A 15,255-nucleotide genomic window follows, 5' to 3' on the forward strand; every position below is an offset into this window, starting at 1 on the left:
TAGAATAAAGTCAACATTGTACTTACTTCCTGTAGATTTCATAAGCTCCCAGAAGTTTCCTGGCAAGACCCTGTATTAAAAGGAGCAGGTGATATCAAGGTCAAGTATATGTTTCTGATGTAAATAGCAGGAAGTCTATAAAGTGTTTGTTTTAAGAAAAGTAGGTTTGAAACATATGCTTGAATATACAGAAGCACAATACGTTCTCCAGCGCAATATGACACCTGTGTAGAACAGCTAAGCCATATGTTTCAGAAATTATACTTTAAAAATTACTATGTAGATGTCAAAAAGGAAAATGCACATTTGTAAAAATAAAAGTTTGTTATTAACATAACTCAACTGTATGGTTTCTTCAAATCTTTCTTAACTGTGACAAGTATTTTTAAAATCTTCTAGGATATGCCAAAACTTCTTCCAAAATCATTAACGTATAATAAACCAAAAGTCTTAGAAACCTATTGTCAAAAGGATGATATTAAAATTTCTATACAATATTGGAATTTAAATCAGCTCAATTTTAATGCAACTCATGAAATTTAGTATTAGAAACTCCATGTGTCACAAAATAGCTAATGTTAGATATATTTCCCATTGGTATTTTCTTGGTCTCAAGGAAAGAGCTTTCTGCCCTTTTTAGCCGAAGATCTAACACGATGTTAAGGTTGTCCATGTTGTAGGTATGTATCGGGTGTGTTTAGGGTTAGGGTGTGCACAGGAAGGGGAGATAAGAGTGAGAAGTCCTCAGGCTGCTGTGTGTGACTAGAGAGGTTCCTACCTGGAATACATAATAGAGGGGAGGAAGACTTAAAGTTAGAATAAATAGAAATACTAAATTTTAAAAGATCACCAAGAAATGCAGGATTGAATTTTCAGCTAGTATTTGACACTAGCTATCCCAATGGCTTGATCTATGGTGCTTCAAGAGCTACAATTTAATTTAACTGAAAGGGCGATTTAATTGAATTGAAAGAATTATTATAATGTGTTTCTAAATAAAAATCTTCTTTAAGCCTATTTTTTTTTTTTTTTTTTGTGGTACACGGGCCTCTCACTGTTGTGGCCTCTCCCGTTGCGGAGCACAGGCTCCGGACGCGCAGGCTCAGCAGCCATGGCTCACGGGCCTAGCTGCTCCGCGGCATGTGGGATCTTCCCGGACCGGGGCACGAACCCATGTCCTCTGCATCGGCAGGAGGACTCTCAACCACTGCGCCACCAGGGAAGCCCTAAGCCTATTTTTAATGACTAGTTTAGACCTTGATAATTAAGAATATTCATTTGTAAGACAATATTTGATATAGTAGTGAATATAGTAAATTGATACAGTAATGTAGTAAATAGCATTTTGTTTCTATAATTAGGTGAAACAACCAAATTGCACTTAGTAACCATTAATTTGCTGAATAAACCTTATTCACATATAACATGAAAGAAACATTCATATGACTCAGGTCAAAACATTATGGATTCTTGGTCCATTGGGTTCAAATTACTATAGTGGTTCTATATGAGTGCAATAAAATGCTCGATACAAAAATGGAATAAGTCTGGAAGATGTCTCACAACTTATCTCTCTCTAGGAGATTCACAATGCACATACCATATTTAGACTATTCTAAGATATCCTATAATAACAAAAGCCTGTTTAACTCAGTGTTTCCCAAACTTAGTTGGCCCTGGCTCACTTTTCCAAGGAAAACCTATTATTCTGGCAAACCCTGTAGATCAAACCCTGTTGGCTGCCTACACAACAGCTCTTCCCTCCTCCCCTTTTCTAACAGAACAATGATTTCATTGGAACGGCAATATGCCCAGTCCCAGTGCATCTTGAGTTCTCTAAGCCAGTCTTAAGAATCCCTAGGGGCAGATCTGTGATGCAGAACCTGGCCAACGAGACCTAAGGAGAAGTCTGCTGGGAGGCTCTTCCTTGATCAAAAACGGTGGCATTGCGAGAAGGTCCTGGATGCTGTTATGTGAAAAATGAGATGCCTCTAAAAGTGACAGCATCTCGGCAATCAGGAAGTAACAAACCTAAGGTCAAAAGCCAGCTGGCTGAGGTGGGAGGAACAGAAGGATAAAATGGGCTTGGATCTTCGATGGAATTGTTGAATCCACACGCCAACTTGATGACTGCCTGTCTCCATATTTCTTAATAAGGAAAAAAAAATCTTATATAAGCTACTCTCGGGTTATTATCACTTGCAGCTCAGCACCATCCCAACTGACAAACATTCTCTTGGGAAACCCTGGAGTAGAATAAGAGGGTGTCCTGATGATTTCCTGGGAGATTGAGCACTCAACACACACTAGCGGGAAAAGGAAGCAAGAAGCGTTGTTCAGGGCGGGGACCAAGGGCACTAATTTAACAAGACTGAGCCTGATGTTCAGATCATGGCAAACTTGGCTTCATATGGGTCAGGGTGGTGCTAATAGTTTGAGGTATATCAATTGTGAGGTACATCAGTAAGGGTAGAAAAGATTATGCTAAAGGAAGAAACAACCTTAAAACTTATGTCTCACTCAAGCTGCATGTTCATTGTGGGTTGGTTGGGGGCTCTGCTCTGACTCATCTTTACTCTGGAGTCCAGGAGGAGGGAGAACCCTTTTCTGGAACAGTGCTGGGGATTCTCACTTGACAAAGACTTGGTCCATAAATCACACCCATCATTTCTCACAGATCATTAAACAGAACTGGTTACAAGATTCCACTCAACCATAAGAGATCAGGAACGGCACGCCCTCGGAGAACATCTTCACTGGCTATCACTCATGTCAGCGGAGCTGGCATCGCAATAGAAGTTTCTTGCCAGAAAGCATGCTTGAGGCCTTTGGATTCTCTCTGGGAGGTCTGTATGGGCAAAAGCAAGACCTGGGTTGGTGGCTGGAGAATTACAGGGAACTGCATTTGGCCCTGGGGCAGAGAGCTCATAAGTGCTAGATGATGTATCAGGGTTCTATCAAACTGCTTAAAATCCAAGCAGGACTCTGGCCCCAGGAGAGAAACTGGAGGGCCAGATGCTTACCTCTAGTTTCTGTTTGCTGAGTTCAGGTAGATAAGCCTTCCATATGGTTTAATTTGAGAGGGATTTCTGGGGCCAGGTGGGATGGGAGAGACGATTTATAAGTCAGAGTAGCAGGAAGGTGAATTTAACTTATGGTTGAAGGAGAGCCAAGGTTCTACCCAGGGAGACAGTTTCAAAGGTCAGATTTGAAGGGATTAGTGAGGCCAGAAATAAGAGAATAAGTAAACAAAGCTCAGGAGGATTACATGCGGAATGCAATAAAATGTGAGGCATCACTTTGACAAATGGCTTAGGAATAACGCAGTGAACCATGTGAGTGGACTCAACATTTCTTTCTTTGTGCCTAGCATAAGGAGAATTGAGCAATTTCAAGGGGTCGTGCCAGACTGGATAAACATGTTTGTCCCTTGGGGAGAAGCCTGTGATTTAGTGAGGTTCCCAGTGCCTAGGGCCTAATGGCAGAAAGACGAATTCCAGACTCACTGGCTGGGGAAGAGCTGCAGCTGGTCTGAATTGGGTGTACACAGCCTGCCTCAGCCTGGCTTATCTTCGGGATGGAGCAGAGCTGAATCTTCGGGTGAAAGACCTTCAGTACCTGAGCTTAGCAGAGCTGAGAAAGGCAGGGCTGGATGTTTCATCACTTACAGATGAGCCTTTCCAGACAGGCCTGCATTACTGACATCCTTAGACCTCTTGTAGAACCTATCAACCGTGGTGTGCATTGGGCATCTAGTATGACATTTCTGGGCTTGTTAAATCTCTTTCTATGTGTGTCCCCTTTCTCTGCAACCTGCAGCTGGCCCCTTTACGCACTGACGGGAACTATTCCAGCACTCTTGACATAGTAAGGGCCCAGTACTGGTTGGTTGTTATGGATAGAACACAGAACTTTCACCTATAGAAAATGAATATAAAGTCATCCAATGTTACTGGAAACAACGCTTCTAGATGTTTCTAGAAACAACGCATTTACTTTATAATGTAAAAATGGATGGGTTGAGGAGAAAAACTGGTGTTTGTTGCAGTTCTATTTTATATCAGGCACTGGGACAGGCACTTCAAAACATCATCCCATTTACTTATCACATCAGCCGTGAGGCAGATTTTCATTTCTTTTACCTTATAGATAAGGAACGGAGACTCACAGGTTAAAACTAGCTTGCATGAGTTCATACACTGTGTGGGTTAGTAAGCAGTGAAGCTGTGATCCGAAGGCAGGACTCAGTGACGCCGTGGCTCAAGCCTTTATCACTTCACCACTCTGCTGCCAATAGAAATAATGCAGTACTTTGATCAACCAATGAGCATCAGAAGGGGCCTCCTAGATATTCATACATCTTCTAAAGAGGGGGACCACAGAGGAGAGAGCAATTAGCTAACTAATGAATCATCCTCTGTTGCACAAATAAGCTAACTGAATTTACTTAGGAAGAAGCATTGGAGTGATCCTGCCTCTGTGATCCAGCTACCCAATCTTGGGCGAGTAACTTAAGCTCTTGGAGCCGTGGTTTTTATAAAATGAGATCCCTCCCTTTGTCAGGCCTCCCCTCACCAATCTATTATGAGGAGCAGCTGAGATCACATGCGTGCAGTCAACGTGGATACTGCAAAGAAATATTCAAATGGAAGGCATCATTATTGACTTTGCCTAAATACCAGACAATAATAAGTAAAATATTTTCCACCTCCAGTGTATTAAAATTGTAGAATAGGGAGCCAGGCTCACCCTAGATTTTAATAAGGAAACACTTCTAATCAAGACTTCAGGTACGACTTAAGCAAATAAAATTAGGTCTTTAGAAGCATTTATTCTAATATGTAATTTTAAATGATTTTCTGTGCAGAATAGAAATTGACCATAAGATTAATAGGTGAGCTAATAATAAATTGGAAAACCTTAATTTATTAGCAATGGTCTTTGTTTTTATTTAAGTTACTTTTGTTTTATAAATTTTATATAATTGTCAAATATTTAGAAGTACTGGGAGAAACATCCTTTTTAAAAATGTACTGCTTTTTAAGTTCTCTCTGTGGAAACTAGAAAAGAAAGAAAAAGATTTTTATGTTCAAGACTTCCTCCTATTACTGTCAATAACAGTTAAGTGCATTTATGGAGACACGAGACAGCACAAAGATTCTTCTGTAATTCATCAGAAGGCCCATCTTAAGTATAATTACATTACACAGCTCTGCTTGGTCATTAGTTTTTGTTTAGTGACAATGTCCTTCATTTTAAATCCTTTGATGGTAGTTATTTGTAACTACACCCTTGAATTCTGAAAGCATGTGTACTGCAGCCCTGGTGAACAATGGGTATTTCTGGACTACGATGCAATTGGTTTCCCATAAAAGATCATACAGGGAATGGTCTGTAACAACACTGAAAATTTTTTTTTTTTTTTTTTTGCGGTACGCGGGCCTCTCACTGTTGTGGCCTCTCCCGTTGCGGAGCACAGGCTCCGGACGCGCAGGCTCAGCGGCCATGGCTCACGGGCCCAGCCGCTCCGCGCCGTGTGGGATCTTCCCGGACCGGGGCACGAACCTGTGTCCCCTGCATCGGCAGGCGGACTCTCAACCACTGTGCCACCAGGGAAGCCCGATACTGAAAATTTGCAAAAGGTTTCTGAGCTTGAAGTACGACCCAAAATGAGGTGTGTGGTGTTGTGTGTGTGTGTGTGTGTGTGTGTGTTCATACACACATGCACAATAAAAAACTAAAAGCAAGTCGTTAGGTATAAGGCATGATTTTCTTAACCCTTAATGACCATGTCACATTTTAAAGTTTTCAATGTTGCTTAAATTAAGGTTCGCTAACACATATCTTAGATTGTTTGATCTGCAAGTGAGACATTTTTGAGATATTTTTAGTTCTACCTGCCTTCTTTGTGCAGAAAAATGTCTCATCTTTGTGTATTTATTTATATACTGAGCACCCATATTGGTGCAATTGGAACAATTTAGGTGCTGAGAACATGGGCCCTGAGAGTCTTAGTTTCCGACAAGAGCAACCAGGTCAGTGACAGGGCAACAAACTTAAACCTGAATAACCTGATTATCCTCTGGCCTGTGAGAAACAGAGGGTCACCTTAACATTAAGACTCTAATGCTCAGCTTGTTACCCTTACCTGCTGATCTGGTGCCTCCTCAGAGCTGGGTGTTTCCAGGAATGCCCTACAGTATTTTCACCACTCCCCTTGGAACACATACTCTCTATCCCTCTGCTCTCCAGTGCAACTGGCAGCAACATAGACTGTGGTGTGAATATAAAGACCAACCACCCAGTCGGGGTCTCCCTGAGAGAGGGTATCCCTTCTAGCTGTTGCATTTGGACTCCAGCAAACTCTGGCATTGGGTCCTGTCATTTACTGCCGCTCTGCACCATGTCACCCATTCCGCTGTCCTTGTCTTTTCCCCTCCACTTCCCTCTCCCAGCTTTTGTTCTCTCAGGCTCTTTGGAAAGCCGCATTTATGTTCTTCACATATGGGAAGTATTTTTGGTCAAAATGAAAAACCCAAAATGTGTTCCTTAGCAAAATGATTTGCGAAACAAGGCTGGCTTCAACTTGAAAGAAAAGCTTTCAGTAGGCAACCAAACCAAACAAAAATCCCACAAACCACTCTGGCCACACTGTAATTCTTATTCATAAAAGCTAAATACACTTATACTTTACATGTGTGCGTTAAATAAAGCCCCCCTTCCCAGTGCAAGAAGGTGAGTATTGGAGTCATTAAAGTTTTTATTCTCCAGCTACACATGGTTAAAGAAATCCATATAGACATTTACATTTTCCTAAAACACTGGCTTTATAGTAGGAACCAGAATTATTTTCTTAGGGATTAACCATCTGGCCAGGTGGCACCAGAGGACACTGTGGAAACAGTATTTGTAGAGTGCCTATCATCCACATAGCACTGTGCTTGGGCCTTTAAAGAGTTTCTTCACTGAACCCTTATGACCAACATTAGGCAGTAGGTAGCAGGATTATACCATTGACAGAGGGGGGAGACTGAGGCCTAGAGGTTGAGCATCTTGCCCAAGGTTTTTCAGCCCTTCTAACAGTGCTTCTCACTGTTAAGATGCCAGAGGGTTTCTAGGGTTCCCATGTTCCTTGCCTCACCTGTGTGTGCTTTCCTTTCTCTATAAAGCAGTGGGAAGCCAGGGTTGGTTTGGATAGGAGTTGCCTGAGAGAAGGACCAGCAGCCCCGCTGTTCACCCACGGCACGAGTACTCTAACTAAAGAGCAGGCTGTGGGGCTGGATTCCTCTGCAGCTGTTACAAGATGGTAACACCCAAAGCGACAGATCTGGATTCGAATCCTGTCTCCACTGCCACCTGAGGGATTCTGGGCGAGCTGTTTATGTTTTCTGAGTCTTAAGCTTTCTTAACTGGAACATGAAGTTAATGTTACCGTAAGTTATGCTATGGTAAGAACTGCAGAGAACATACAGGAAGAACTTGGCAAATAGCTACTAATTATTCACTCTTCCACCTCTGTGTTCCTGGCCAGGCACAACTTCTGCATTCACCGCTGCTTTGCTTGAGTGGACCCAGGCCTGACCTAGTTTCTAAGTCAGAGCTGATCAGTATTAGCAGCCTAAGCCTGTCTGTCTGACTGTGGTCCTGACATCTTGCCTTAGGTCCTGCTATACCTGACTTCTCCTCTGAGGTGCTGAGTCTGACGCCTCAATCCTTCTCAGCCATAGCTCAAGTTCTGGCTGGGGTCTAGGTGAATGAACTGGGCTTCTTCCTGCTGCCAGAGCCTGCTGGATTGGACAGCCACACCTACCTTCACACTCTAGTCCCTGCCCAAGATCTCTATATCCTTTGGATACTGTAGAATGTTATTACAGAGCTGGCCTTTGCAACTGGGTGTGGTCATTCTACTCAAAATTTTTATTGTTAGTGTTCTGAGCATCTCCTACATGCCAGGTCCTGCAAAAAGACAGGCATGATCCAGACAATTGAGCTAGGTGCGTTACAGGTATTATTTCACTTAATCCTCATTGTGATCTGGTAAAGTAGGTACTGTGAATATCCTCATTCAAAATCTGGAGTTTAGGAAGATTGAGGGCCTTTCTCCAAGTCACACATCAAGTCAGAGGTGGAGCCAGGCCTGGAATCCCAAGCCAGGGCTCACAGCCATGACATCATAATGCTTTCCATCCAATCTGTTAACCTTCCACTGCTTCCTCCTTTTCTTGCTGTTGGATGTGCTCTATGGCGGCAGGTGCCGTCTTTTAATGTGGCACCTCTTCCAGTGTACTGTGATCAATTTACTTGTCTCTGTTTCTCTTTAGACTGGGAGCTCCCTGAAGGCAGGGACCATGTTTTCTTTATCCCTGTACTCCAGCGCATAGCACAATAGCTGGCACAGAATAAGTCTTCAAACCTCTTCAAAGAGGTTTGAAGACTGAGCTGTAGTGGCTTTTTCTTCTCTACCTGCTGACTTATGTTGCCGAAGTTCCATATGTTCTCTATTCAAACTCATCTGAATGGTGACAGCTCTAGAATCAAAACTAGCAGTTACTCTTGGGTCCAAAATGGTATGTGTGTGTGTGTATGCACATGTGTGTATGTTTGTGTTTGTATGTGTGTGTTATGGCATCAACTAAGGTAACTGTAGTTGCGTTTTCAAATACTTGTCTGTATCAAAAGCTTTCAGCCACCATGTTTCTTTTCCATACACTTTTGTCTTTATGACAGAGATATTTTTAAAGAGTATAGTCCATTAAAAAACAGAATGCTGCCCAATTTGGGTTTTGTCTTATGTTTCCTTATGATTAGATCGAGGCTATCCACCCCCAGCCAGAATGATGTTATGTCCTTTTCAGGCTATCACATCTGGAGGCCCGTGATGTCTATTTACCCATCTGAAGTTAATTTTGATCACCCAATCAAGATGCTGTCCTATTTCTTCCCTGTATGGTTAAGTTTCTTTTTCTTCTTGTAACTGATAAACAATCTGTGAGGAGACATTTTAAGACCATGCATATATCCTGTTACTCATCAAAATTTCCTCCTGGAAAACAGTATGGAGGTTCCTTAAAAAATTAAAAATAGAACTATCATATGGCCCAGCAATCCCACTACTGGGCATATACCCCGAGAAAACCATAATTCAGAAAGAGTCATGTACCACAATGTTCATTGCAGCACTATTTACAATAGCCCAGAGATGGAAACAACCTAAGTGTCCATCATCGGATGAATGGATAAAGAAGATGTGGCACATACATACAATGGAATATTACTCATCCATAAAAAGAAACGAAATTGAGTTATTTGTAGTGAGGTGGATGGACCTAGAGTCTGTCATACAGAGTGAAGTAAGTCAGAAAGAGAAAAACAAATACCGTATGTTAACACATACATATGGAATCTAAAAAAAAAAATGGTTCTGAAGAACCTAGGGGCAGGACAGGAATAAAGACGCAGACCTAGAGAATGGACTTGAGGACACGGGGAGGGGGAAGGGTAAGCTGGGACAAAGTGAGAGAGTGGCATGGACATATATACACTACCAAATGTAAAATAGTTAGCTACTGGGAAGCAGCCGCATGGCACAGGGAGATCAGCTCAGTGCTTTGTGACCACCTAGAGGGGTGGGATAGGGAGGGTGGGAGGGAGACACAAGAGGGAGGAGATATGGGGATATATGTATATGTATAGCTGATTCACTTTGTTATACAGCAGAAACTAACACACCATTGTACAGCAATTATACCCCAATAAAGATGTTAAAAAAGAAAAATAATTTCCTCCTGGATCCATTGATGATCCCTGCCTGCACCTATCTTAAAGTGATGTTTGCAAGATGACTATTCTGCAGTTAAATGCAGTATCTGAGTCTAAACTGGATCCTACTCAGGAGAGAAAAATGCCATAATAGACGTTATTGAATTATTGACAAAACTGGAATATGAATAGATTAAATAAAAGTGCTATATAAATATTAAGTCTACTGAAATTTACTCTCAAGTGATTCATAAAAATTGGTGTGTATATATGTATTCATATGTATACAAATATATATATATATACACACACACACACGCATATAGAGAGAGAACATATAAATGAGAAAGCAGATAGGATAACCATTCAAAGGTAAAAGTTAGGTACATAGGTGTTCCCTGTATTATTCCTATTCTTGCAGTTTTTCTGTAAGTTTGAAATTATGTCCAAATAAAAAGTTAGTAAGTTTTTAGCCACCTATAGAATAAACATTAGATGTCCTACCTGAAGTTAAGTCTTTAGTGGCTGACATTGAATCAGTTACCAAGGACAGTTTCTCCTGGATTGAATGATCCCCAAGTTCTAGTCCCATAGGAGATCCTATGACTCTTGGTGAAGTTTCTGTCTCCATGATGCTGCCTGTGGAAACTACCAAGTAAATAACGGTGGTATTGTGAAATGGAAGACTCTAGTTCTGGTTGCACACATCTCAGTTTTCTTTATTAAAAAGAAAATACAGAAATGATGAAATGATACCTAAGGGCCTTAAATATAAGGTGAAATGACAGAGGCCCCTGATGCAATGACATGAAACCTGGCATCCGCCCGTGCAAGCTCAGTTCAGTCCCCTTTCATGATGGATGCATACTCCTTCTGGTGTTCAACCAGCTTTAGGAATACTTGATATTTCTTGTCATAATATCTGCAGGAGAAAAATAAATATGTTGGATGATCTCAAGCAAGACTGTTATGCTGCTTCCCCTGACATTTAGAAGAACAGAAGTGTTATCTGTTACAGTTTTGCAGACACTTCCCGTTTTTTGGATGCTGACAGCATCCTGAGTCACATGTTTCACACTCACTACCTTTAACCTCCATGGGTGAACCTACATCTCCATTTTAGAGGTAAAGGTTTTAGAGCTGAGATTTGCTCAAAGAGGCAAATCTAAAATAGTATTGCTAAAACTCGGCAGAGCTGGAATTCAAACTCAGGGCTATCTGACTTCAAAGCCTCCACTATAACACAGTGGAAGTGCCAGGCTTGACACAGGGCCTTTCACATTCCCAGCTTCAATAAGTATTTCATATATGATTACCCGACACCGCCCCCCCACCCCCCCACCACCAGTTTAGTGACTGGTTTAACGTCACAGCCTGACCAGGGATGCGACTGAACATTTTAATCACCCTTTGCACATTCCACACCTACATTTCCTTTGCAGACTCCTTTATCTGGGAGTAAAACCCCATGAGAATGTGACTAACACCTTTCCTGGAGCTGTGCCCTGCCTTCCGGGCATCCCACAGAGGACCCTTTTCTCCTGTACTATCCAGCTGAGTCTTCAGATAAGACCTGTTAGAACTGGTGTTGGCCATGAGTTAGAAGGCAGAGCAGCTGAAGCTACCTTGGCATCACAATCTTGAAAAGGACAATAGTACCTAAGACAAATTATACTTGGAGACGGCAGCTTGGCCCTTATTCCTCTTGGCTGGGAGGAGCTGACGTGAGGTAAAGGGTTGATGAACCCTGTCTAGCATGTCTTGGGAGGTTCTGGGGTGCTCTGAAAAGAAGTCCTCGTGAAGGAGCATTGGTGCAAGCTTGGGAATTGGGGGAGAGAGAGAGTGTAAGAGTAACCCTGAATGCACACAGGGACTTCTACCTGTAACATGCAGAGCTAAACAGATTAATAGGAACACCCCTGCCCGGCATTTCTACCTTAAGAATTCTGGTAACTTAAGAGCCGTGATGGGGCCACACACAGGGTTAAGAGGTGGACTCTTGAGGCCTGGGTTTGAATCTCAGCTTGGCCCCATTACTAGCTGTGTGACCATGGATATTTTACTTAATCTCTTTGTTCCTAAATGTCTCTATTTGTAAATGAGAAAAATTACAAGACCTACCTCAATAGAGGTAATGGGAACTGTTATGTGAACTAAATGAGGTAGTATTTGAGAAGAACTTAGAACAGTGCCTGACTCACAGCAAGTGATATCAATGCTAGTTATGGTTACTACTTAAAAAATTAACATTCCAATATTACCATCAATCTCACTATATGTAGATTATACTAAAACCCACTCTATGAGCCTCCAAATTTATTAATCATAGAATGATTTGGGGGACAGCAATTTTCTTCTTCAAATGCTACTCTCTGACAATCTAACGTCAAGCAATTTTTTCACTATATGAGATGGATTTTCTGACTTTGGGAAACTTCTAGAAGGAAGCTTCGGTCAGTACTCTTTCTCATACACTTGAAGATTTCTAATTTTAATACTGACAACTTTGCAGCAACTTTGTTCATTGGCCTTATTCTTTGTACAGTGGGAAAAACATCGGCTTTCCAGGCAGAGAAGCCTAGGTGATTTGGGGCAACTCCTTTAAATGGTCTGAGCCTCAGTTTCCCTGCTGTAAGAGGGATGATAACAGTACCTATGTCACAGAGTGACTGAATTTTAAACATGAACAGGAAACATGATGCGGACTGTCAAGTGCTTACACGATGTGAGCTAATGTTGTTCTTACATCCTTCTATTATCCTGAAATGTCAAAAGATGGAGAGACTATATTTTTCCTTTTTTATACATGGGAAGCTGAGGCCCAAGGTGCTTCTTTCCCTGTGCTTTTTATTTTCCAATTTTTAAAATTGTGGTAAAATATGCATAACATGAAAGTTACCATTTTAGCCACTTTTAAGCGCACAGTTCAGTGGCATTAAGTACATTCCTATTATTGTGCAGCTGTCACCACCATCCGTCCTTAGAACTCTTTTCACCTTGCAGAACTAAAACTCCACCCATTAAATAATAACTCTCCATTCTCCCCTTCTCCCTAGCCCCTGGCAACCAACACTCTATTTTCTGTCTCCATGAATTTGATTATGCCAGGTACCTCATATAAGGGGAATCATACAATATTTGTCATTTTGTGACTGGCTCTTTTCACTAACATAATATCCTCAAGGTTCATCCGTGTTGTAGCATATTTCAGAATTCCCTTCCTTTTTAAGGTGGAATAATATTCTATTGTATGCATATACCACTTTTTCTTTATCCATTCATCTGTCAATGGACACTTGGGTTGCTTCCATGTTTTAGCTACTGTGAATAATGCTGCTATGAACATGGGTGCATAAATATCTCTTTGAGACCATGATTTCAGTTCTTCTGGGCACATACCCAGAAGTGGAATTTCTGGGTTATATGGTAATTCTATCTCACACTTTTGAGGTACCACCATACTATTTTCCACAGTGGCTGCACCATTTTACTACCAACAGTGTGCAAGGGATCCAATTTTTCCACATCCTTGTCAACACTTATTATTTTCTGGTTTTTTGACAGTAGCCATACTAATGGGTATAAATTGGTATCTCATTGTAGTCTTGATTTGTATTGCCCTAATGATTAGTGGTGTTGAGCATCTTTTCATGTGTTTATTGACCATCTGTATATCATTTTTGGAGAAATGTCTATTCAAGTCCTTTGCCCATTTTTGATTTAGGTCGTTGGCTTTTTGGTTATTGAGTTTTAGGAGTTCTCTGTATATGGATATTAATCCTTATCAGATATATGATATATAAATGTTTCCTTCCATTCTTAGGTCTGTGTGGCACAGACCTAAGTAAGTGTTCTATACAGACAAGAACGGGATTTGAGTCAAGGAGATGTTGAGTGTAGCTCAGAAGGAAACTGGCTCTTTCCACTTTCAAATCTTCAGGCCGCCTGCAGATGGTGCTAGAGCATCGTGTGTGCCTCTCTCACAGCGGCTGACAGCAAGCCGCCAAGGATTCTTTTCAAAAGAACGTAAGCTGTGACAAAGCGAGAGAGTCGCATGGACATATATACACTACCAAAAGTAAAATAGATAGCTGGTGGGAAGCAGCCGCATAGCACAGGGAGATCAGCTCGGTGCTCTGTGACCACCTAGAGGGGTGGGATAGGGAGGGTGGGAGGGAGGGAGACGCAAGAGGGAAGAGATATGGGAACATATGTATATGTATAACTGATTCACTTTGTTATAAAGCAGAAACTAACACACCATTGTAAAGCAATTATAGTCCAATAAAGATGTAAAAAAAAAAAAAAGAACATGTGGAATCTACTCAAAGAACTTAAAAACAGACTTCCCTCAAGAGTCTTCAGAGGGTCAGTGAAGAGATGGAGAAGAATAATCTGTTTCTAACTTCAACAAAAGAGAGATGCTGCTAGCCCAGGGCTCCCACTGCCATGGGGAACTCAGTTCTCTCCATGTTCCTGCATTGAGCTCCCCCACGTAAGGGCCTGCTCCACTCATCCTGGTATTTAGAGAGGGGTTTATATTCAGAGGATTAACAGCCCAACTCCATTTGGAGACTTGCTTTAAGAAAATAAAAAGATACTGGATGGCTTTTTCCATGGACATTTCCACTCTGTTAAATGTCAATTATGCTTTGGTGGGATCAGCACCTTTGCCTGTCCATTGTATAAGGTGGAATTTGCTTTTATGTCTTAACCTCAAATACTTTCCTAAAATGATAAAAGCCACTTGCACAATTGTTCCTTCATCTCTAAACTCACTACCAGTGACTCAATATAGGTCCTTTTCCTCTCTCAGCTGGATTGTTGAAAAACTTTTCATCTGGTCTCTCCTACCCTTAGGCCCTCTAACGCATCCTCTAAGAGGATTTTTCTAATATCTGCATCTGAACAGGTCCCACCACTGCCTGAAGTCCAGTATCTCCATTTCACCAGTAGGATGAAGTCTGAGGTCCTTAGCACGGCCTCAAAGCTCATTATGAGAGGACCCACTCTGTTCCCCCCCAACACCCAATTTCACTCCCTGCCATCTCCCATCTCATACTTTGCATTTCAGAATTATGAGTTGTTGATAGTTTCCTGAATATACGATCCTGTTGCCACCTTTATAACTTTGCCTGTGTTATTCCTCTGCTGACAAAGTGCTTTTCGGTTTTGGCCTGACAACTTCTTTTAAGCATTTAAAGTCAGCTAGACTTAACGTCCTCTCAAAAGCTTTGCCTCACTCCTACAGGGTCAAATTCTTTTCTGTTTTGGGTTACTTTGTCACCTGGTAATACTTCTATTATATAACATATCCCTTTGGCTCGAAATGATCTACTGCATAAATAAGATTGTCTTATTCCCTTCTAAATCCTGCCTAGATGCCAAAGAGCATAATGCCTTGAAGATAGCAGGCACTCAATAAATTAGTGTTTGTGAATTGGGGTTAAAACGTTAATCAAAGTTATGCTGACGTACTGTACAGTATAGGGAACT

The 15,255-nt window shown here is 41.5% G+C and overlaps 1 protein-coding gene across 9 annotated transcripts in view; it reads right to left on the minus strand.

The window, feature by feature from the left end:
* FGGY (FGGY carbohydrate kinase domain containing) overlaps nt 1-15,255 on the minus strand; it is a 432,084-nt gene that overhangs the window by 8,719 nt on the left and 408,110 nt on the right. For 6 of the 9 annotated variants that reach the window (XM_029226872.1, XM_029226868.1, XM_029226869.1 and 3 more), the window contains one exon: nt 10,452-10,681. In XM_029226872.1, coding sequence (XP_029082705.1) covers nt 10,600-10,681 — 82 coding nt within the window. In that variant the 3' untranslated portion in view covers nt 10,452-10,599. Of the gene's footprint in view, nt 1-26; nt 71-10,451; nt 10,682-15,255 lie in introns of those variants that run through there. The other 3 variants (XM_029226873.1, XM_029226875.1, XM_029226879.1) reach the window with 2 other exon arrangements.

Source organism: Monodon monoceros, unplaced genomic scaffold (assembly GCF_005190385.1).
Source record: "Monodon monoceros isolate NGI ecotype Baffin Bay Population unplaced genomic scaffold, NGI_Narwhal_1 Super_Scaffold_18, whole genome shotgun sequence".
NCBI classification, from domain to species: domain Eukaryota; kingdom Metazoa; phylum Chordata; class Mammalia; order Artiodactyla; family Monodontidae; genus Monodon; species Monodon monoceros.